The sequence below is a fragment of the Schistocerca gregaria genome, chromosome 2, assembly GCF_023897955.1.
Source record: "Schistocerca gregaria isolate iqSchGreg1 chromosome 2, iqSchGreg1.2, whole genome shotgun sequence".
In the NCBI taxonomy this organism is placed as follows: domain Eukaryota; kingdom Metazoa; phylum Arthropoda; class Insecta; order Orthoptera; family Acrididae; genus Schistocerca; species Schistocerca gregaria.
The window spans coordinates 797,482,810-797,507,758 of NC_064921.1; the positions used below are offsets into that span (position 1 = coordinate 797,482,810).

The following is a 24,949-nucleotide window of genomic DNA, read 5'->3' on the forward strand; positions in this document are numbered from 1 at the left end:
TCACTGACATTTGGTATGTTGCAGACATTGTGGATAAAAGCCTTATGTTGATACGTGGTGTGAGTTACTTAATTAATGATTTTAGGTACAACATCATCAAGGAAACTGGTGTCCTGATACATAATTTTATGGAAACTAATTACAATCTGTATTTTGAATCCAACTATGTGAATGAACAAAGTGAAATAGCACATTTTAATAGCAACTCACCTAGCATAGAGGAGGAAAACAAAAATTCCATTAATCAAGAGAACGCCACTAATAACCATGAACAATTAGATATTACACTGGGAGAAGAAGCAAATGAACAACATTCCGCAGAAGAGGAGAGTGGCTTTGCTGTGACTGATTCAGATATTAATGGTACCTGTTCTGATGAAAGAGGAGGTGCAGGTGAAAGAACTGTAAGTAATTTGTAACTCACTTATGTTATTGTGTCAGTCATAATACTAGCTGTTGCACACAGCTGCACTCGTGTATCAGTAGTTTTCTTATGATGAGTGCTAGAATAAGTAAGCTGCTCTATGTGAAGTAGCTACCTGTTTGGCTAAACATAGCTTGTGATACATTCCCTGCTCTACCCCCTCCAAAGCTGTCCCAATGCATGATGCGTTGATGTGTGCAGCATTGCTGTCAAGTAGTGGGAACAGTGCATCATCAGCAGGAATGTACGTCTGTGCATTGTGCTATTGAAGTAGCATAGAAGTCTGGATTAAATACACTGAAGATTTTAAAGCATTGTATTCATTACTTTGAGTTTATCATGTAGCACATAGCAACCAATAAAAGCATTTTCACAAATTTGATGAAGATCAAAAGTCAAAGAGTAAATATTTTTTCATAATTTGTGTAACATTCTTCAAATCAGTAAGTATCTTGCACTACACTTTTTATGAAGTAGCTTGTTTTTTCCCACAGAGTTCAAGCTATCTCCTTACAAGGTTTCTTTGAAATCAGTTCAGTGGGTTAGGAACAATGAATTTAAATATCGTGCATGATGTGGCAAGTTTTCACACACCTTGGTGTTTGTGATGTCATATACCCTGGACTGTGTGTCATACAATGATATAATTTTGCAAGGACATTGAGTGGTATACGAGAAACTGTCAGCAAAATGTGTAGCAAATACAGTTAGTAGTAAAGTAGTAATTAAGTAAAACATCAGGCAGTCTCACTGCATGAACAGCAAAAATGTAGTAAGCAGTAAACCGTTTTTCCTTTCATCATTTTGCCGAGATTATAAGTGAGAAAAAGGGTCATAAAGATTTGAAATTGTGTGTAATGATGGCCATCCATCCAAGTGCTGGCCATGCCTGAGGGCACTCAACTTCGGTGATCTGACGGGAACCGGTGTATCCACTGCGGCAAGACCATTGCCCTATTATAAAAAACTCATTTAATTTCTGTAGCTAATACTGTGTTTTTAACAGTTATGGAAAGGATAGATTGCTACTCACTGTAAGGATGACATGTTGAGTTGTAGACAGGAACAACTGATTCACACAAGTAAACACTCCTTACATACACCTGACCACTATCTCTGGCCAGGCTATAACTGAAATGCGTTGAATGGGAGCAACAGTCCATAGTGGAGCAGGGAAGGGGTAGGGATAACAGAGTGTGGGTGAGGGAAGAGGAAAGAGTGCTTCATGGTGGAGCACGCAGGCACTAGAGGTGGCAGACAAGGATACCTGGTGCACCATAGGGAAGCTGTGGGAAGGAAGGAAAGGGAAAAAACAGGGAGCTGAAAGGAGAGGACAGATAAGGGGAAGAGATCAGTGTTTGCATTGGAAGAGAGCAGTGCACATTGAGGGCAAGGGGATGTGAGCTGGGAGGAGGTGGTAAGTCAGAGGGGGCAGAAATTTGTGGAGGGTGCAGAGACAGTAGATTACTGTAGGTTGAGGCCAGGATTATTTTGGAAGTGGAGAATTTGTTGTAAGGATCAATCCCATCTTTGCAATCCAGAAAAGCTGACGATGGAAGGAAGGATCCAGATGGCCTGAGTTGTAAAGCTGCCACTGATATCAAGGATGTTATGCTTAGCTGCATGTTGTCCAACAGGATGGTCCATAATGCTCTTGGCTACAGTTTGGCACTGGCCATTCATTTTGCTGCCTAACTGGTTGGTGCTCATACCTATATAAAAAGTTGAGCTATGATTGCAGCAGAACTAATACGCTACATGACTGCTTTCTCAGCTCGGGCTGCCTATGATGGGGTAAGATAAGCCTGTGACAGGACTGGAATAGGAAGTGCTTGGGGGGGGGGGGGGGGTTGGATTCAGCAGGTATTGCACCTGAGTCTTTCACAAGGATATGATCCATTGGGATATGGCACGGGAAATCTGTTTGTGGACTGGGTCTGGGGGATAGTGCCTGTCCGTGAAGGCCTTTGTGAGGCTTTCAGCATACTGGGTAAGGGAGCTACCATTACTCCAGATACTCTGTCCGCAGGTGGTTGGTCGATGGGTTTGATGTGGACAGAGGTGCAGATGGAGCCTTCAGAGAGGGGCAGGTGAGCGTGCCACCTTCCATGGTGGCACTATGGATTGAGAAGAACCAAATGAAGTGAATGGGAGAGAAGGTTTTGAGGTGAGGAAGGAATGAGGATAGAGTGTCCTGAACCTGAGTCCAGACCATGAAGATATCGTTCACAAAGCTGAACCAGATCAAGGGTTTTGGAGGCTACGAAGGTTTTCTCTAAACAGTGCACAAACAGGCTGGCATAGTAGGGTGCCATACATGTTCCCATGGTTGTGCCATGGATTAGTTTGTGTACCTTCCCTGCAAAGGGGAAGTAGTTATGGGTTTGGATATAGTTAGTAAGGTAAATGGGAAATGAGGTAGGGAGGACATTCAGAGAGGTTGTGCTCATTAGTGTCAAAACCACGAGCTTGAGGAATGACTCAACTGTGATGAATAGGAATGCAGGAGGTAAAGGGGTGGGGATGGTGGAGAGTTGGTGAAAGAAGGGATTGGTATCATTGATGTGGAAGGCTAGATTTTGGACAATAGGTTGGAGATGTAGGTCTGCCTGAGCAGCCAGAGACAGTGGTCATGTGTGTGTGAGGTGTGCTCCCCCTCCCCTTTTTTTTTTAACAGTCTTATTGTTGAGCCTGTCTTCAACTCAATGTGTGTCACCTTTACGGTGAGTAGCAATCTATCCTTTCTGTAGTTGCTGATATTCCAACCTGGACTTTCCATTGCTTAATATTGTAATATTGTATAAGGGGTGTTCAAAAAGAAACAAAACAGAGTCTGGAATGTTCCAACCAGTGACAGGAGGGTAATATCATGGTGTGTGTAATGAGGTGTGGTTCTGACCAGAGCTTGGAAGTTCACAGCCCATCGCTACAGGGCACACGTGCACGTCACATGACTATACAGACCTAGCAGCAACATGCATCAATCGTCTAAAGCTGCCAGTCACATTGCAAACAGTGACATGGAGGCATCAAAAGAAGAGCAAAGAATTGTTGTTCGTTTTCTGGCAGTGGAAGGAGTCGGAGGAACTGAAATTCATCGACGAATGGTACTAGTGCACAGCTTACACTATATGTCCCTTGCAAGGGTCAGTGTGTGGCACAAGAACTGCATGGCAGGACAGGTGTCATTATCCGATGATGCACGGTCTGGAGTACCACATTGCATTCCCAGTGACATCCTCCAGCTAGTGGATGCACTCATTACCCAGGACTGCCAAGTGACAGTGAAAGCCATAGCCACCATGGTCGGATTTAGTGTCGGAAGTTTTCACACCATCATGAAGGAACGACTACACATGCGCAAAGTGTGTGCGCAATGGATGCCCCACAGTCTTCAAACACACCAGGAAGCATGTCGAATGGCTCACTGTCTTGCTCATCTGTAGTGCTATGCTCTGGAAGGGAATGCATTCCTGTCATGAGTGGTGGCTGGAGATGAGTCCTGTCCACCAAAAAAAGCCAAGGCCATCCAAACGAGTGCATGAGAGGTTATGCTGACGTTCGTCTTTGACCAAGATGGCCTCCTTCTGATTCACTTCCTGCAGCATGGGAAACAGTGAGTGCCCATTGTTACTTGCAGATCTTGACCACCCTTTGCCAAGTGATCAAATCAAAACGACCAAGCAGTCTCTCCCATGGGGTCATTCTGCTCCATGACAATGCAAAGCCTCATATGGCCAACCAATCGTGGTACTCTTGCAGAAATTCATATGGGAGGTTCTCAGCCACCCTCCATACAGTCCAGACCTCTCTCCCTGTGATTACCCCATTTTTGCTCCACTCAAAAAGGCTCTGAGGGGCAAACAATTCACCTTGGATGACAACGTCCAGCTGTATGTGTGGATCTGGTTAACATCGCAGGCCCGGGAATTTTGTGAGACAGCCATTCATCCCCTTGTGTCACAGTGTAACAAGTGTCTAAACAGCCAGGGTCAATACTTCTAACATACAGATACTGGTTTCTGTAATTATGCCTCCAGCTCATTTCTTTTTGAATGCCCCTTGTATTTTGTGAGTGTATTATTTTTTATTTTTTATTTTTTATTCGGTTGAATATAACTTATTGCATGTACAAAGTTGGATACGAAACATTATATGAATGATCTCTAACAGTAAGTCATGAGACAACTGATACCTGGCATAATTTTAACTGACAGTCTACATGTAACAAAAGCGAAATTCTGTAAATAATGTTCGCTTTACTCAAGACTGAAACATGCTCAAAGTTATGTATTATGCCACAACAATTGTGCAACTTTGCACCAATATGGAAACAATTATGAGTATTATTGCGCAGTATTCAGAGGAAGCTTCCTCATTAGCAGTCTGTACTTATGGACTGCAAAAAAAGAATCATGGAAACCTACTTTCAAAGCATTTAATATGCTGCTATAAAATGTATTTATATTCTTTAAAGTACAAGTCCGCTTAGAAACTGTAGTGTTTGCAATAACACCAAACAGAACAAAAACCTCCACATAATTCGCACCAGTACTGTACAGTACCAGAAGGGCATGTTTCCCACAGCCCCAGTAGGTATGTACAACTTAAGTGTATTTGACATGTTCAGTATCTACAATAGTCAGTGTTATTGTCAATAAAAAGGACTAATAAACAAACATTTAATGTAATGTTTTCTTTAAAACCAAGATATTCCTGGGGCTCATATCGGGGTCTGTTGTTGATAGAAAGATAGGGTCAAGTGTTTTTGATAACCCTTCAGCTAGGAACCATTTGTGTAACTAACAGAAGGATCACCTGTGTCATCATCCTGCAGTACAGGGTCAAAGTAACAATATTGCACTTCCCCCAGCTTAGGAAAATGGAGCAGATAAGCTGGTTCTTTTGCATTTGATGTGGTCTCTGGTGGGCTTTATGGGAGTTATGGAGGCATCATTAGTTCAGAGGCGATTCCTCACAAAACCATCAAAAAAAGTTTCTTTTACTATATTTTCACCTTCAATAGTGGACAAAAATCCAGCCGATGATTCCAAGATGGCTATACACAGCAAATGAACGAAATTATAATTGCACTCATAAAATCACAATATCGAATGAACTTCCACCTTCATATCTTTATTCCTTTCTCAGAAACAAAGGTTCTGAACATATAAAATAGCTATGTAAAAATTAAATAAATTGATTGAAGATGGTATATCTATGATAAGCCCACAGTTCAGTTAAACTGATAGGTATACCAATGAATGAATGAATGAACGAGTGATGCATTACGTGGATGTTTCCAAAGGAAGCCCCTGATAAAGCATTTTTCACCATTTTTCTGCTGCAAGCATCAAACCAAACCCCAGTCGCTTATTCCAAGATGGCTATGCACAGTAAATGGCTGTAATTTTTACGATATATTCCTAAGACTCCAGTCTCAAACAACCTTGAAAATTTTGTAGATTTCTTTATCTGTTTGCGAGATGCAGAGGTTCAACGTAAAATAGTAAAATACTATGTTCTTGTTGCTGTGGTCTTCAGTCCTGAGACTGGTTTGATGCAGCTCTCCATGCTACTCTATCCTGTGCAAGCTTCTTCATCTCCTAGTACCTAATGCAACCAACATCCTTCTGAATCTGCTTGGTGTATTCATCTCTTGGTCTCCCTCTACAATTTTTACCCTCCACACTGCCCTCCAATGCTAAATTGGAAATCCCTTGATGCCTCAGAGCATGTCCTACCAATCGATCCCTTCTTCTAGTCAAATTGTGCCACAAACTCTTCTTCTCCCCAATCCTATTCAATATCTCCTCATTGACTGTCCATGTTTCACTTCCATACATGGCTACACTCCATACAAAAACTTTCAGGAACGACTTCCCGACATTTAAATCTATGCTAGATGTTAACAAATTTTTCTTCTTCAGAAACGCTTTCCTTGCCATTGCCAGTCTACATTTTATATCCTCTCTACTTCTACCATCATCAGTTATTTTGCTCCCCAAATAGCAAAACTCCTTTACTACTTTAAGTGTCTCATTTCCTAATCTCATACATTCAGCATCTCCCAACTTAATTTGACTACATTCCATTATCCTCGTTTTGGTTTTGTTGATGTTCATCTTATATCCTTCTTTCAAGACACTATCCATTCCGTTCAACTGCTCTTCTAATTCCTTTGTTGTCTCTGACAGAATTACAATGTCATCGGCAACCTCAAGGTTTTTATTTCTTCTCCATGGGTTTTAATACCTACTCCAAATTTTTCTCTTGTTTCCTTCACTGCTTGCTCAATATACAGATTTAATAACATCGGGGAGAGGCTACAACCCTGTCTCACTCCCTTCCCAACCACTGCTTCCCCTTCATGCCCCTCAACTCTTATAACTGCCATCTGGTTTCTGTACAAATTGTAAGTAGCCTTTCTCTCCCTATATTTTACCCCTGCCACCTTCAGAATCTGAAAGAGAGTATTCCAGTCAACATTGTTAAAAGCTTTCTCTAAGTCTACAAATGCTAGAAATGTAGGTTTGCCTTTCCTTAATCTACCTTCCACGTTAAGTCGTAGGGTCGGTATTGCCTCATGTGTTCCAATATTTCTACGGAATCCAAACTGATGTTCCCCGAGGTTGGCTTCTACTAGTTTTTCCATTTGTCTGTAAAGAATTCACGTTAGTATTTTGCAGCCGTGACTTATTAAACTGAGAGCTTGGTAATTTTCACATCTGTCAACACCTGCTTTCTCTGGGATTGGAATTATTATGTTCTTCTTGAAGTCTGAGGGTATTTCGCCTGTCTCATACATCTTGCTAATCAGATGGTAGAGATTTGTCAGGACTGGCTCTCCCAAGGCTGTCAGTAGTTCTAATGGAATGTTGTCTACTCCCGGGGCCTTGTTTCGACTCAGGTCTTTCACTGCTCTGTCAAACTCTTCACGCAGTATCATATCTCCCATTTCATCTTCATCTACATCCTCTTCCATTTCCGTAATATTGTCCTCAAATACATGGCCCTCGTATAGACTCTCTATATACTCCTTCCACCTTTCTGCTTTCCCTTCTTTGCTTAGAACTGGGTTTCCATCTGAGCTCTTGATATTCATGCAAGTGGTTCTCCTTTCTCCACAGGTCTCTTTAATTTTCCTGTAGGCAGTATCTGTCTTACCCCTAGTGAGATAAGCCCCTACATCCTTAAATTTGTCCTCTAGCCATCCCTGCTTAGCCATTTTGCACTTCCTCTCGATCTCATTTTTGAGACCTTTGTATTCCTTTTTGTCTCCTTCATTTACTGCATTTTTATAATTTCTCCTTTCATCAATTAAATTCAATATTTCTTCTGTTACCCAAGGTTTTCTACTAGCCCTCGTATTTTTACCTACTTGATCCTCTCCTGCCTTCACTACTTCATCCCTCAAAGCTACCCATTCTTCTTCTACTGTATTTCTTTCCCCCATTCCTGTCAAATTGTTCCCTTATGCTCTTCCTGAAACTCTGTACATCCTCTGGTTCTTTCAGTTTATCCAGGTCCGATCTCCTTAAATTCCCACCTTTTTGCAGTTTCTTCAGTTTTAATCTACAGTTCATAACCAATAGATTGTGGTCAGAGTCCACATCTGCCCCTGGAAATGACTTACAATTTGAAACCTGGTTCCTAAATCTCTGTCTTACCATTATATAATCTATCTGAAACCTGTCAGTATATCCAGGCTTCTTCCATGTATACAACCTTCTTTTATGATTCTTGAACAAGTGTTAGCTATGATTAAGTTGTGCTCTGTGCAAAATTCTACCAGACGGCTTCCTCTTTCATTTCTCACCCCCAATCCATAATCACCTGCTACGTTTCCTTCTCTCCCTTTTCCTACTCTCGAATTCCAGTCACCCATGACTATTAAATTTTCGTCTCCCTTCAGTGTCTGAATATTTTCTTTTATTTTGTCATACATTTCTTCAATTTCTTCATCATCTGCAGAGCTAGTTGGCATATAAACTTGTACTACTGTAGTAGGCGTGGGCTTCGTGTCTGTCTTGGCCACAATAATGCGTTCACTATGCAGTTTGTAGTAGCTTACCCACATTCCTATTTTTTTTATTCATTATTAAACCTACTCCTGCATTACCCCTATTTGACTTTGTATTTATAACCCTGTATTCGCCTGACCAAAAGTCTTGTTCCTCCTGCCACCGAACTTCACTAATTCCCACTATATCTAACTTTAACCTATCCATTTCCCTTTTTAAATTTTCTAACCTAACTGCCTGATTAAGGGATCGGACATTCCACGCTCCGATCAGTAGATCGCCAGTTTTCTTTCTCCTGATAACGACGTCCTCTTGAGTAGTCCCCGCCCAGAGATCCGAATGGGGGACTATTTTATCTCCGGAATATTTTACCCAAGAGGACGCCATCATCATTAACCATACAGTAGAGCTGCAAGACCTCGGGAAAAATTACGGCTGTAGTTCCCCTTGCTTTCAACCGTTTGCAGTACCAGCACAGCAAGGTCGATTTGGTTAGTGTTACAAGGCCAGATCAGTCAATCATCCAGACTGTTGCCCCTGCAACTACTGAAAAGGCTGCTGCTCCTCTTCAGGAACCACACATTTGTCTGGCCTCTCAACAGATACCCCTCCGTTGTGGTTGCACCTACGGTACTGCTATCTGCATCGCTGAGGCACGCAAGCCTCCCCACCAATGACAAGGTCCATGGTTCACGGAAGATAAAAATGTAGTTTATAAAGTGATATAGCATGGAGAAATATGATATAAAATGTCTCCATTATTGTCAGTAGCATTCTGGGAACTCCATGCTGCAGTACTGAAGCACATGTCTGAGATGTTAAATTAGTTTTGTGCTATTACATTTTCACTGAAGTAAACTATCAGAATTTTACTGACCTGTGAAGTTCCGTTCATATGAGAGACATGTCCTGCTGTGGCAGGGGAAAGAAGGGGACAAGCGGAAAAATGATCGTGTCAGAGCACAAAAAAAGACAAATATGCTCCTCTTTATTGAAGGAATCTGACAGAAAAGTAGGATACCAGCTGCCTCAGTTCATCTTCCTCGGCACCTTTATAATTTTTCACAAAAATATTGTCATGTGAACATATTTGCCCTTTTTCATACTGAGAGAGAAGGAAAGAGCGGCACAGGAAAGAAACAGAGAAGTAATAAGTGCTGGATGATACTAGACAGTGCTTCTGGTATAGAAAGAGTGAAAGAGACAACTGTAGTATGAGGGAAAGAGATGTACACAGTGGCAGTGGAACACAGCAGTCAGTGAGAGAGAGGGGTTGAAAAGGGTGAAGGAGACAGAGACAGTGGGAGAGGAATAGAGAGATGGAGGAAGGGGAAGTGGGTGAGATCCTGTGATTTTTTATGCTATCTTGGCTTTTGAATGGTTTTAAACAATTAAAACAGATCACCTTTCAATGCTCTGAAAATGAGAAAATTCAGTATTCTGTTAAAGTTTTCCCATTGGCCATAATTCGTTACCATACAATGCTGTGTTCTAAACCTACAGTCTCAGAAATTTCTTTCCTAAGTTAAGGCCTATATTTTGATACGAATATAGACTACTCTTCGCCAGGAATGCCCCTTTTCTTGCCCGTGCTAGTCTGCTTTTTATATCCTCCTTGCTCCGTCCATCATCTGTTATTACACTGCCTGGGCAATAGAATTTCTTAACGTCGTCTACGTCTTGTTCACCAATTTAGATGTTAAGTTTTTCCGCTATTCTCATTTTTGCTACTTCCAATTACTTTTTTTCATTTTTCAGTTTACTCTAATCCTTATTCTATACACATTAGACTGTTCGTTACACTCACCAGAACCTGTAATTCTTGTTCACTTGTAGTGAGGTTAGCAACATATCAGTAACTTTTACCATTGACACTATTTGACCCTCAATTTCAATCCCACTCTTGAACCTTTCTTTTCTTTCTGTCATTGCTTGTTCGATCTGTATATTGCGCGATAGGGGCATCCTTTTTAATCCGAGCACTTCATTTTTGGTCTCCCAATCTTATTGTTCCCTTTTGGTTTTTGGACATACTGTATATCACCAGTCTTTCCCTATAACTTTCTCCTACTTTTTGTAGAATTTTGAACATCTTGCACCATTTTATATTGTTGTACATTTCTTTCTGTATGACAAAAGCTCCAGGTGTGTGTCGATTTTTACTTCACGCTTGCTTGCACTATCGACCGTAATGTCACCAACTGCGTCTATGGTGACTTTAACTTTCGTAAAACCAAACTTATCGTCATGTAACAGATCTTTAGTTTTCTTTTCCACTCTTCTGTATATTTTTCTTGTCAGCAACTTGGATGCGCGAGCTGTTACTGACACCACCATTTTGTATCAGGTGACTGATTTCAACCCGTGCATCTTTTGCAGCTCTTCAGCGCATTGGGTGATGAGGCCGGAGCCTGTGGTCATCCTGCAGAAATGTTAGCATTGTAGCGCGAGATTTTTCTGCCCAGCCAGCATTCAAATCAAATGGCTCTGAGCACTATGGGACTTAACATCTGTGGTCATCAGGCCCCTAGACTTAGAACTATGTAAACCTAACTAACCTAAGGACATCACACATATCCATGCCTGAGGCAAGATTTAAACCTGCGACCGTAGCAGCAGCGCAGTTCAGGACTGAATCACCTCCAACCACTTGGCCATAACAGCTGGCGAAGACAGTTTTCATTCCGGTCTAGTCTTCTACCTTAACTTCATGAATACTCTAGGCAAGCAAAGCTTGCTAGTGTATGCGCTTATAGTAAAAGCTGTAAAACTTTTTCACATTTATTGGTATGCATGTGACAACATACTTAACATGTTCCAAAACACTGCACATAAAAATGGGATTTTCCATTGCTCATACATGGGGTTCAATCCCAAGTGTTTTGGATAGCCCTTGGGCTTGGGACCATTTGTATAATCAACAGAAGGATCATCTTAGTGTCATCATCCTGCAGTACAGAGTCACAGTATCAATATTGCACTTCCTCCAGCTTAGGAAAATGGAGCAGATCAGTTTCTTCTTTTTGCATATGATTCGGTCTCCTGTGGGCTTGATGGGATTTATGGAGGCACCCTTAGTTAATGGGCAGTTCCTGAGAAAACCTGAAAAAAGCCTTTTTCATCATTTTTTTTTCACCATCAGCAATGGATATCTAAATAACTAACCGCAGTAAATTTCGCATCTTTGTACAGTATATTCTCAATGCGTTTATCATCAGTGACATTTTCTTGTTTTCAAAAATATTATCAGTTATTGAGATACATCCCAACAACATGGCTTTTGGTACTAAAAATGGCCATGCATTCCAAGATGGTTATGTACGCCAAATGGATGTAATTCTTATGATATATTCCTAAAATCCCTATCGCAAACAACACTGAAAATTATCTTGACATTTTTATCTGTTTCTGAGATACAGAGATTCAAATGTACATGTTAAATCCAGTGTGAAGTGGAAACATAGTTTATAAAGTGACATCGCGCCAGGAAATGAACTGTCCAACATCTGTGCTATCAAGACGGACAGGCAGAGACAGATGGACAAAAAACTCTACAAGAAAATAATACACTCCTGGAAATTGAAATAAGAACACTGTGAATTCATTGTCCCAGGAAGGGGAAACTTTATTGACACATTCCTGGGGTCAGATACGTCACATGATCACACTGACAGAACCACAGGCACATAGACACAGGCAACAGAGCATGCACAATGTCGGCACTAGTACAGTGTATATCCACCTTTTGCAGCAATGCAGGCTGCTATTCTCCCATGGAGACGATCGTAGAGATGCTGGATGTAGTCCTGTGGAATGGCTTGCCATGCCATTTCCACCTGGTGCCTCAGTTGGACCAGCGTTCGTGCTGGACGTGCAGACCGCGTGAGACGACGCTTCATCCAGTCCCAAACATGCTCAATTGGGGACAGATCCGGAGATCTTGCTGGCCAGGGTAGTTGACTTACACCTTCTAGAGCACGTTGGGTGGCACGGGATACATGCGGACGTGCATTGTCCTGTTGGAACAGCAAGTTCCCTTGCCGGTCTAGGAATGGTAGAACGATGGGTTCGATGACGGTTTGGATGTACCGTGCACTATTCAGTGTCCCCTCGACGATCACCAGAGGTGTACGGCCAGTGTAGGAGATTGCTCCCCACACCATGATGCTGGGTGTTGGCCCTGTGTGCCTCGGTCGTATGCAGTCCTGATTGTGGCGCTCACCTGCATGGCGCCAAACACGCATACGACCATCATTGGTACCAAGGCAGAAGCGACTCTCATCGCTGAAGACGACACGTCTCCATTGGTCCCTCCATTCACGCCTTTCGCGACACCACTGGAGGCGGGCGGCACGATGTTGGGGCGTGAGCGGAAGACGGCCTAAAGGTGTGCGGGACCGTAGCCCAGCTTCATGGAGACGGTTGCGAATGGTCCTCGCCGATACCCCAGGAGCAACAGTGTCCCTAATTTGCTAGGAAGTGGCGGTGCGGTCCCCTACGGCATTGCGTAGGATCCTACAGTCTTGGCGTGCATTCGTGCGTCGCTGCGGTCCGGTCCCAGGTCGACGGGCACGTGCACCTTCCACCGACCACTGGCGACAACATCGATGTACTGTGGAGACCTCACGCCCCACGTGTTGAGCAATTCGGCGGTACGTCCACCCGGCCTCCCGCATGCCCACTATACGCCCTCATTCAAAATACGTCAACTGCACATATGGTTCACGACCACGCTGTCGCGGCATGGTACCAGTGTTAAAGACTGCGATGGAGCTCCGTATGCCACGGCAAACTGGCTGACACTGACAGCGGCGGTGCACAAATGCTGCGCAGCTAGCGCCATTCGACGGCCAACACTGCGGTTCCTGGTGTGTCCGCTGTGCCGTGCGTGTGATCATTGCTTGTACAGCCCTCTCGCAGTGTCCGGAGCAAGTATGGTGGGTCTGACACACCGGTGTCAATGTGTTCTTTTTTCCATTTCCAGGAGTGTATTATCCTTTGTGGTGCAAAATCAAACAATGGAAAATCCAGAATGGACTAATGACAATATTATGAAAATGATAGATTACTACTCACTGTACAGTGCAGATGTTGAGTCTCACTTGTTTAGCAGTCTTTTTTTTTGTGCCTGCATATGACTCATCTCTCAGTCTCCCCTGCTCATAATATTATATTAACCATTTTGTTGGATCCCTAAAAAATTGACCTTTTATCGGTATATTATACACTCGTGGAAATTGAAATAAGAACACCGTGAATTCATTGTCCCAGGAAGAGGAAACTTTATTGACACATTCTTGGGGTCAGATACATCACATGATCACACTGACAGAACCACAGGCACATAGACACAGGCAACAGAGCATGCACAATGTCGGCACTAGTACAGTGTATATCCACCTATCGCAGCAATGCAGGCTGCTATTCTCCCATAGATACGATCGTAGAGATGCTGGATGTAGTCCTGTGGAATGGCTTGCCATGCCATTTCCACCTGGCGCCTTAGTTGGACCAGCGTTCGTGCTGGACGTGCAGACCGCGTGAGACGACGCTTCATCCAGTCCCAAACATGCTCAATGGGTGACAGATCCGGAGATCTTGCTGGCCAGGGTAGTTGACTTACACCTTCTAGAGCACGTTTGGTGGCACGGGATACATACGGACGTGCATTGTCCTGTTGGAACAGCAAGTTCCCTTGCCGGTCTAGGAATGGTAGAACGATGGGTACGATGATGGTTTGGATGTACTGTGCACTATTCAGTGTCCCCTCGACGATCACCAGAGGTGTACGGCCAGTGTAGGAGATCGCTCTCCACACCATGATGCCGGGTATTGAACCTGTGTGCCTCGGTCGTATGCAGTCCTGATCGTGGCGCTCACCTGCATGGCGCCAAACACGCATACGACCATCATTGGCACCAAGGCAGAAGCGACTCTCATCGCTGAAGACGTCACGTCTCCATTGGTCCCTCCATTCACGCCTGTCGCGACACCACTGGAGGCGGGCTGCACGATGTTGGGGCGTGAGCGGAAGATGGCGTAACGGTGTGCGGGACCGTAGCCCAGCTTCATGGAGACGGTTGCGAATGGTCCTCGCCGATACCCCAGGAGCAACAGTGTCCCTAATTTGCTAGGAAGTGGCGGTGCGGTCCCCTACGGCATTGCGTAGGATCCTACAGTCTTGGCGTGCATTCGTGCGTCGCTGCGGTCCGGTCCCAGGTCGACGGGCACGTGCACCTTCCACCGACCACTGGCGACAACATCGATGTACTGTGGAGACCTCACGCCCCACGTGTTGAGCAATTCGGCGGTACGTCCACCCGGCCTCCCGCATGCCCACTATACGCCCTCATTCAAAATACGTCAACTGCACATATGGTTCACGACCACGCTGTCGCGGCATGGTACCAGTGTTAAAGACTGCGATGGAGCTCCGTATGCCACGGCAAACTGGCTGACACTGACAGCGGCGGTGCACAAATGCTGCGCAGCTAGCGCCATTCGACGGCCAACACTGCGGTTCCTAGTGTGTCCGCTGTGCCGTGCGTGTGATCATTGCTTGTACAGCCCTCTTGCAGTGTCTGGAGCAAGTATGGTGGGACTGACACACCGGTGTCAATGTGTTCTTTTTTCCATTTCCAGGAGTGTATATATTACATGTCATTGAACATTTTCTCACTTTGCAGATGAAATACAACATTGTTTGTACCTTCCTGTGAACCGCATGGTTATGTAGCTTTTTCCGTGTCTTGAATTGTATGTTCACTAAGAGACTTCTTGTTTGTGAACTTCAACTTAGCTTCCTTCCACAAACAATGAACTTCTTTTTGCACGTGTATTCCGACTTGTTGGCATGCAGCTTAACATTCATATTGTAAGAGTTTTGATACAAATTCATGTTGAACATAATGGCATCAGGTTTATATTCGTTACAGAATATCACTGCTTGACATGGAGTTATTTCAACCAGTGTGACAGAAAACTGCCTGAAATGAATGAAATCTGACACTTGGTGCAGAATTTGAATCCCAGGCAGGCACACATGTAAGGCATTCAGTCCAGTCAGCGAGGCATTTTAATTTTGCCTGTTATAATAATGTATATTTCCTGAATTAAAAGGCTTATGTGAGATTTTCATTGCTGCCCTCCCCCTTGAAATGAGATTTTACCAGACCCTTCCCACCCATTTTGAGTTCACATAATTAATGGACATCCCCTTACAATTCTACTGTCATCTGCAAAAATATCTAATTCTACTTATTGTGTATTAGACAGAAGTTCATTTACATATTTGAGGAACAATTAGACTTAAGTTTATTTACATATATGAGGAGCAGTGGAGGATCTAAGATTGAACGTTGGGGAATCCCTTACACGGTCTCACTCCAATCAGAAGAATCTTCACTGATTATATTGGTTGAATTACTGAGTACAACTTTTTGCAGTCTTTTGGTTAGATATGAAAGTTGTCTACAAGACTATTATAATTCACACAGTCAACTGCCTAGATAGGTTTCAAAAAATAATAGTCAATGGTATTTGTTATTTAATGCTTGATAAATTTAGTGGCTGAATGTGTAAATAGCATTATTAGTTGAGCAACAGTTCTGAAATACAAACTGTGATTTACTGAGGATATTATTATTTCTCAGGTGGGGTACTGTTCTAAAATACATCACCTTCTCAAAAATCTTTCAAAGTGATGTCAGTAGTGAATTAGGTCGGTAGTTATTGAAATGTATCACCTGTCGTATGGCACGTTTCAATCTCTCTGGGAAAATTCCTTGAGTTAGAGATGCATTCCTTATTTCAGATAAAACAGGGCTTATTATATGGGAACAAATCTCTTGTACTGTGTTTGAAACACTGTCAAATCCAAATGAGCTTTCATTTCTGGAGAATGCACAGGGTGTATCAAAAAGAATCATCTGATTTTTAAAAAATCACAACTATTATGTAATTCAAGATATGTGCGTGAACAATGTACTGTTGGAAAGAGCAAACTCCTGAGACTTACATGGTTCCCACTAGGTAGCAGCAGTATGCGCCCACTTCAGTTCTAATAAAAATGGTGTCAGGACAAAAGAAAGTGTTTTATGTTCTATGTCTGCACAGTATGGGTCAGTAATAAGTGTTTGGCGTGACTTTCACATTAGGTATGATGTGGATCCTCCTACAGCACAGAGCATTAGATGATGGCATGAACAATTCTGAGAAATAGGTTGTTTCTGTAAAGGCAAATCGCCGGACCGTCCATGAGTGTCTTGACACAGACGTTGAATGCCAAAAACACTGTTACAGAAAGGACATATATTGATATGCTTGAGAACTTTTTTTTTCCCCAACAGTTGGAGACTGATTTGAATGGCTTTATTTATCAACAGGATGGGGTACCTCTGCACTGGCATATGGAGGTGCAGGAATTTTTAACCAAAGTATTACTGAATAATGGATCAGTCACACTGCACCAAACGATACTCCCTTACGTTACTGGCTTCCAACGTCACCTGACCTGACTGTGTGTGATTGTTTATTGTAGAGGTTTGATTTGATTTGATTTGATTTCTTTATTAATCCATGTAACAATTTACATTGTGTGGATTTCGTAAGCAAAATCATATACAATACAATATACCTACAAATTATGCACATAAAATTAATATTTACACAAATTTTTAAAGTATGTTACATTAGTTTTATATCCTTATGTAATTTTCTTATAGTTCTGTAAAATTTTGGATTTCATATTTTAATTATTTCCTCATGTATTACAATGCAGGCTACTTTAATTTCACTACATGTTTTAATTCAGATAGTCCGTTACTGCATAATAACTTTTATTTAATAAAAATTTTTTTAGTTTTGTTTTGAACTGTCCAATTGTGTCAATATCTTTTATATTTTGGGGTAATTTATTATGCAATTTAACAGCATTGTACAACAAGCTCTGCTGCGTTTTAACTTTATTTTTTCTCTCTAGATGCAGATTGTATTGGTTTCTGGTTCCATAGCTGTGTACTAAAGAATTTTTAACATAGCAGTCAATATTTTTCTTTACATACATAATACTTTGAAAAATGTATTCACAGGGGACAGTTAGGATTTCCAGCTTTTGGAAATGTTCAAGGCAGTGAGCCCTACTGCCATTCTTGGTTATTATACGAATTTCTCTTTTCTGTAATTTGAAAACTATTTGAATATTTTTACTGTTGACTCGCCAAAATATTATTCCATAGGTAATAACAGAGTGGATATAAGAAAAATATACAGATCTGACACATGTAGTATCACACACTGCAGTCAGAATTCTGAGAGCATAGCATGCTGTAGCGATTCTGTTACTAAGTATTTTAATATGTTCGTCCCACTTTAACTGATTATCAACATGCATACCAAGAAATTTTGTGTGTATAAAGGACTCTGTTTATATGCCTCCATTATCAACAACAGCGAATGAAGTGAGACATCGCATAACAGCAGCTGTGGAAGCTGTAACTTAAGACATGCGCACTTCAATGTGGGAACAATTTGAATACGACATTGACATATGCTGTGCATCTCGAGGGGGGCATATTGAACACCTATGAAAAGGTATGAAAATAAACTTTTCAAGTTTCCCATTCTTCAAAAACAAAATTAATTGCATTTGATTTTTAGCTTCAGAAATATAGATGCGCCAAATCAGGTGGTTCTTTTCTATACACCTTGTATAATTCTCCCCATTTAAGAAGGAGAAATTAGTGAAACATTCATATCATTGATTTTTTTTGACAGTTGCATTTTCAACATAGTGCTGTGAGTTTTCGCATGAACTGTTTGCCCCTTTTTATTTTCTACTACATGTAGTGAATTATGGTTACATGTATCTGCTATATGTTACTGATCATTTGTAGCTCTTCCATTTAATTCAATAATGACATTGTAAAACTACTTTCTTGTTATTTTAGTTATTTTTTGGCTGTCCGACTCGGATTTAGTAGCTTTACTGAGAGAACATGCTGTGCTACTAAATAATCCTGACCATGCGCTTAATGTGAATATGTGCCTCTTATACAGACCGCTTACACCATGGACAATGCATGTGAATCCATACTGAGAATGTAAGCATCCAATTCACTATTCTCACCGTCTGTTCATGTACTACTCATTTCATCATCTAAGATTGTAGTATCTGTGTCATTCTGGATGACAAACTAAGGTCAGAACTAGGTATTTCAGTTACGAAGTGTGTGTCTGAAGCTGCTTCCAATTGTGACTCCATAGGTAATAGGTACACATGCAACACATGCATTACTCAGGTTCTGTTGGTGATAGAAAGGTAGGGTGAATTGTTTTGAATTGCCTTTGGGCCAGGGACCATTTTTAAAACCAACAGAAGGGTTGCCTTAGCATCACTATCCTACAGTACAGGATCAAATTACGAATATTACACCTTTTCTCCTGCTAATGCAAATGAAGCAGAGCAGTTGGTTCTGTTTACATATGATGTGGTCTACAGTGGTCTTTAAGGGGCTTACCTAGTCACCACTAGTAACCACAGCAAATTCCTCAAATTTTATTGTTATATTTTCTACACACTTATCTAGATGTGTCAGCTTACCATTTTCAAAAATCTGTATCCATTACCGAGAAATGCCCAGTTGGCTACACACAGCAAATGGGTGTAAATTTTACAATATATTCCTAAGATTCCCAATCTCTAACAATGTTGAAAATTTTCGTGGCTTATTTATTTGTTTCTGAGATACAGAGGCTCAAAGTTTCTCTCTGTTCAAATCTAAAACGTAACTTATGAAATGAAGTAGCTGGAGAAATAAGCTGAAAAGTTTCTCCATTATCATCATGAGGATTCTGGGAACCATATGTTGTACTAACGAAGCACATGCTGAATTTTTGTGCATGTAAAATCTGATCTGAGGTTAAAATTAGTTGTTCATTGCTTCTGTTTCACATAAGTAAACTATCAAAATTGTACTGGCCCATAAAGTTCTTTTCAAACAAGTGTCTCGCCCTGCCGTGGTAGAAAAATAAAGGGAACTAGTGGAAAAATGCTCCTATCGGAGCACAAAATAGGTGAATATCTCTTATTTAAAAGATTCTGTAAAGTGTGGTACCAGCTGCCTCATTCTACTTTCCTCAGCACCTTTAAAAATGTTCCCAAAAATAAAGTCATGTGAACATATACATGCTTTTTTATGACGAGAGAAACAGCAGTGGCTGTGGGAAAGAGATCAAAAAGCAATAAATACTGGGAGGTAGTAGACAGTGGTTGTGGTATAGAAAGAGTGAAGGTGACAGTGGCAGTATGAGAGAAAGAGGGGGACACATTGGCAGTGGAATGTAGCTGACAGTAACAAAACATTGCTGGGAAAAGAGTGAAGGAGAGAGTGCCAGTGGAATGGAAATAAAGAAATGGAGAGACTGAAAGTGTGTGAGAGTCAGTGATAATAAGAGACAGAGTCTATGACAATGGCAATGAAGAAGAGAGAGATAGTCACAGTGGGAAGGAACAAATGAGATAGCAACCTTAACAAAAAGCAAGAGGGAGACGGTGAGAGCAGGCAGTAGTAGTAGGACAGAACGAAGGAGACCGCCGGTAAAACAGGACACAGTGACAGTTCGAAAGACACAAAGAGCTAATGACAATGATTTGTGCTGAATGAGTGAGTGAGAATGAGCAAGTGAATTTGTCTCATAACATACATAATATAAATCATTTAATTCAGGTACAGGAGGCATGTCAAATTGTTGTAAAATTTCACCATAAACAAAGAACAGATGTTAACAAACAGCATAATAACAATAATAAGGAAGAAGAAATCGACAACACCATGGATTACAGAAGTAAGGAAAGATCTAGAAAGAAAAAAACATCAAAAAATCAGAAATAGCAGAAAGAAACCATTTTAAAAATAAAATAGTAAATTTGGAAGACTTTCAAAACAGAAGAAATAAAAATCGGGAATAACATGGACAGAAGAAAGGAAGAGACTTCATGGGGAGACAATGAGGGAATACTGAAAAAATAAGAAACAACAACAAAGGAAGAAAAGGAACTGAAGTTGTTAATGTGATCCTAGTTGTTCAATACGACTGAAAAAAAAAAGACAGTTTTGTTGTATGTACATGCAATAAAATTTAACACTTAATTACCCCTTGCTCAAATTATCATTTAATCCTCTATTAATTCTTCTATTGAATACAAGTATTTCTGCCCCAGAATCTGCTCTAGCCACATTTTTAAAGTTTCTGGCTTCATATTAAATATGTTTTTGGCCATTAACTTCTTATATATTGTCATCCCCCATATACTGTGGAGTCCGTGCAGATAATTTCAACTGGTATGTGGGTAGCATTAAATTATTTTCATTTCTTGTGTTATATGTATGGTTAAAATGATTCTCCGAAATGTATATGGAGGGAACAGTTGGGATTTGTAGTTTCCAAAATAATGGGAAACTGTTTGCTGTGCAGTGCACATTTATCAGACAATTTTCTTTTGCAGTCTCAATATGAGTTACACTACTTGGAACTTCTTGAAAAAATGACCCCGTATCTAATGACGATTCAAAATAATTATGATAAGCAATTTTTCGTTTACTCAGGTCAGTGAATTTGCTAGTATTCACATTGCAATGCAAAACTACTCAGTGTATTTAATTGGAAGTCAATATGTGTATTTTAGCTAAAGTTCTTGTCCCCATTCAGCCCCAGGAATTTGACTATATCAACTTCTGTCATAGGTTGATTGTTACATTCTGTTTTGAGTTCCACACATTTTGAATGTTTGGTACTGAAATGTACCATATGGGTTTTTGCGATGTTCAGTTTCAACCCATTTAACTGGAACCAGTTTTCTAGGGTATCCAGTGTGCTTATTATGTAGCTCAGAATTTTTTCTGCATCATCATCTTCAATTAAAACGGAAGTATCATCTGCGAACACAACTGATGGGGAATTTGTATTTATGGGTAAGTCATTTATGTAGAATAGGAACAGCATTGGCCACAAAATGGTGGCTGGAGGCACACTTTGTGGTACTGTACTCCATTTGGAATAATAATTTCCTGCATCTGAGGTGATAGTTCCCCTTTTTTTCTGTTGTACAAGCATTTTTTCTGTTGTACAAGCATGATGTCAGCCAATTTAGAGCATTGCCTTTAATCCCTTATTTGTCTGATTTATAGATAAGCAAGTCATGGTTGATGAAGTCAAATGCTTTTGTGAGATCGCAAAAGGTACCTGTGACTGTACTCCTCTGATCCAAAGATTTGCCTATCTTTTCAGTAGTTATTCACAGCATCCAGAGGGGAGTTTCCTGTTTGAAATCCAAATTAGTTACTTGTAATAATATCATTTTTTACAATAAAGTTTTGATCCAGTTTGCAGCTGATTTCTCTGGTTTGCAGATACTTTCTCTAACACTTTTGACAGGCTGATAATTTCTCATGTTTTCCCTTGACCCTTTCTTGAACAGAAGTCTGACTTCGGCATACTTCAAAACATCGGGAAAGCATCCCTGTTCAAAAGACTGGTTGAATATTTCAGTTAGGGGAGGTGCTATTATGCTACACACTGTTTTAATCACTTCAGTGGGTATCCCATACCTCCCAGCAGAGTTTTTATTTTTAATGATAGTATACATTTTCTACATTCTTTGTTGTGACTTTTTTAAATCCTTAAGGTAGTCAGCTTCTTGGTGGATTCCAAAGGGATTTACTTTACTCTGATACTCTTCTACATCAACATCTAACTTTGCTACTTTTATGAAGAATTCATGTAAACACTCTGATATTTGAGCCGAATTTACAGTAAAACTATTATCTTCTTTAATCCTAAATATTTCATTACTACCAACTCTAATACCTAACTTTGATTTGACAACTGACCACATTACTTTTGTTTTACTTTTACGTTTTACAATGAATTTCTTGTTTGTCTGTCTTCACAACTTCTTTAAATAAAGCTTTGTAATGATGAATATGCTCAGTAAAATGTCTGTTTTTATTATATTTCAGTTCATTATGGAATTTCCTCCTTATGGCACTAGAAATTTTTATACCATTTAAGTTTATTAGTCATTTTCTTGCATATGGTTCTAAGTGGAAAATTTTCATTAAATATTTCAAGAAAGGCACTTAAAAATTGTTTAAGTTACTCATACTCAAAATACATCTGTTGTAAGGCCATTCAACCTCTCTTAACTTATTTCTAAATGTAAATGATTTTTTTTTTCATTGAAGTTTCTTTTCATTTGGCTTTTGTTACATGAGGTTTCATTCTTAATTTTTGGTAGTTCAATTAATAATGCAGAGTGGTTAGAGATTCCTAAATCTATGCAAAAATTTGTAAGTATCTCCAAATACATAATTTATTAAAAACAAAGATTCCAAGACTTACCAAGCGGGAAAGCGCCGGCAGACAGGCACATGAACAAAACACACAAACACACACACAGAATTACGAGCTTTCGCAACTGGCAGTTGCTTCGTCAGGAAAGAGGGAAGCAGAGGGAAAAATGAAAGGATGTGGGTTTTAAGGCAGAGGGTAAGGAGTCATTCCAGTCCCGGGAGCGGAAAGACTTCCCTTAGGGGAAAAAAAGGACAGGTGTACACTCGCACACACACACACACATATCCATCCGCACATACACAGACACAAGCAGACATATTGCCTTTAAATATGTCTGCTTGTGTCTGTGTATGTGCGGATGGATATGTGTGTGTGTGTGTGTGTGCGAGTGTACACCTGTCCTTTTTTTCCCCTAAGGGAAGTCTTTCCGCTCCCGGGACTGGAATGACTCCTTACCCTCTGCCTTAAAACCCACATCCTTTCATTTTTCCCTCTGCTTCCCTCTTTCCTGACGAAGCAACTGCCAGTTGCGAAAGCTCGTAATTCTGTGTGTGTGTTTGTGTGTTTTGTTCATGTGCCTGTCTGCCGGCGCTTTCCCGCTTGGTAAGTCTTGGAATCTTTGTTTTTAATATATTTTTCCCATGTGGAAGTTTCTTTCTATTTTATTTACAAATACATAATTTGTTAGAATATTATCAAGACAGGTAGCTGACTGTGCATTTACTCTAGTAGGTTGCATGAAGTTTATTTTGAGGTCAAAGTTTTTTAATTAAGTATTTGAATTTGGACACATCATCGGTTTCGACTATGATATTAATATTGATGTCAGCAGCTATTACTATATTTTTACTTTTTTCTTTATTGAGTTTTTCAAGTAGGGAATGAAATTTCACCAGAATAGCTTCAGTTGTAGCTTTTTCTGGTACTCTGTAAACAGAAAATACTGTGACATTTAGGTCCCTCAACTCGATATAGCAGCTTTCAAATATACACTCTTTATTCAAATTATTAAAATCATTTCTTATTTCATGTCTTATATCAGAATGAGTAAGTATGCAAGAGGCTCCATGTGATTTCACTCTTTAACAAAAGCCGTTGGCTGATTTGAAGTTTTCAGTTTTACTAAGAATTTTAATGTTGTCAGATTGTTTTATTTATTTCGTTCGTTGTCCTCGGTGGCGATGTACTGCATTGCTACACTGGATGTTAACTGTGTTGTGGATTCCGACACTGACTACTGTAAATAATGTAGCCGACTGGTGGACAGTTGCGTTTCACAGTACTTTAATTTCACTTTTCACAACCCCCTAATAATATACAGTTATATGTATTGTTTAAACTTTTGATAAGCCTCATTAATAGTTAGCAGGCAAACCTCCACATACTGCTACTATAGTTTACTGTTGAACATCTACGAATAGTAAAATCTAACCACAATGTTCACAGTTCTTGAAGAATAAACAGGTACATATGGAAACAGACAATGTCTTTGTTTTTACACGCTGCCTATTGTGTAACATGTATTTCGCTGTTAAGTTGATACATTGTTGTTGTTATAAGCAACACAGGTTCCTCATCTGAAACTTGGCCATGGACTGACTGTCTTGTTACTAAAAATTGGGCCCTTATGTATCATCAAATAATAGGTGCTGAAATTTCACATTGTTCAAAGTTAATTTTACAGAAGTTACAATTAAAGCTAAATCATTAAATTAACTGAATACATTGTAAAATTCATTCCTTTTAACACTTTCTTCTCCTGCAAGAGTTAGCCGAATTGTTTGTCTATATCATGAAATTAACAAATATAAGTACGCAAACAATACTTTGGACAAAACTGTTAATTACTTTGGAATTAATGAAGGGCTGGTTTTGCTAACATGCTTTCAAATAGAGCCAAATAGATACTTTAAGATTACTAGTATTTTGTCTTCCATATGTTTACAATTTGTACAGAATTTACATTTGTTTATATGTCAACAATAGAATTTAAGTTACGAAACAATTACTGATTTCACCCTATAATGAAAGACACTAACTAGGAACAGTCGAAATAAATTGGAAATTCAATTACATACAAAAAACTAAGCACCACATTAGGTCTGGTGACATGTTCTTTAAGACTAAGGGCCGACCTTTCTCTTTTATG

General features: G+C 40.3%; 1 protein-coding gene across 1 annotated transcript in view; it reads left to right on the plus strand.

The window, feature by feature from the left end:
- LOC126335984 (dynein beta chain, ciliary-like) overlaps nt 1-24,949 on the plus strand; it is a 782,187-nt gene that overhangs the window by 208,951 nt on the left and 548,287 nt on the right. The window contains exon 16 of the mRNA XM_049999461.1: nt 86-404. Coding sequence (XP_049855418.1) covers nt 86-404 — 319 coding nt within the window. The remainder of the gene's footprint in view (nt 1-85; nt 405-24,949) is intronic.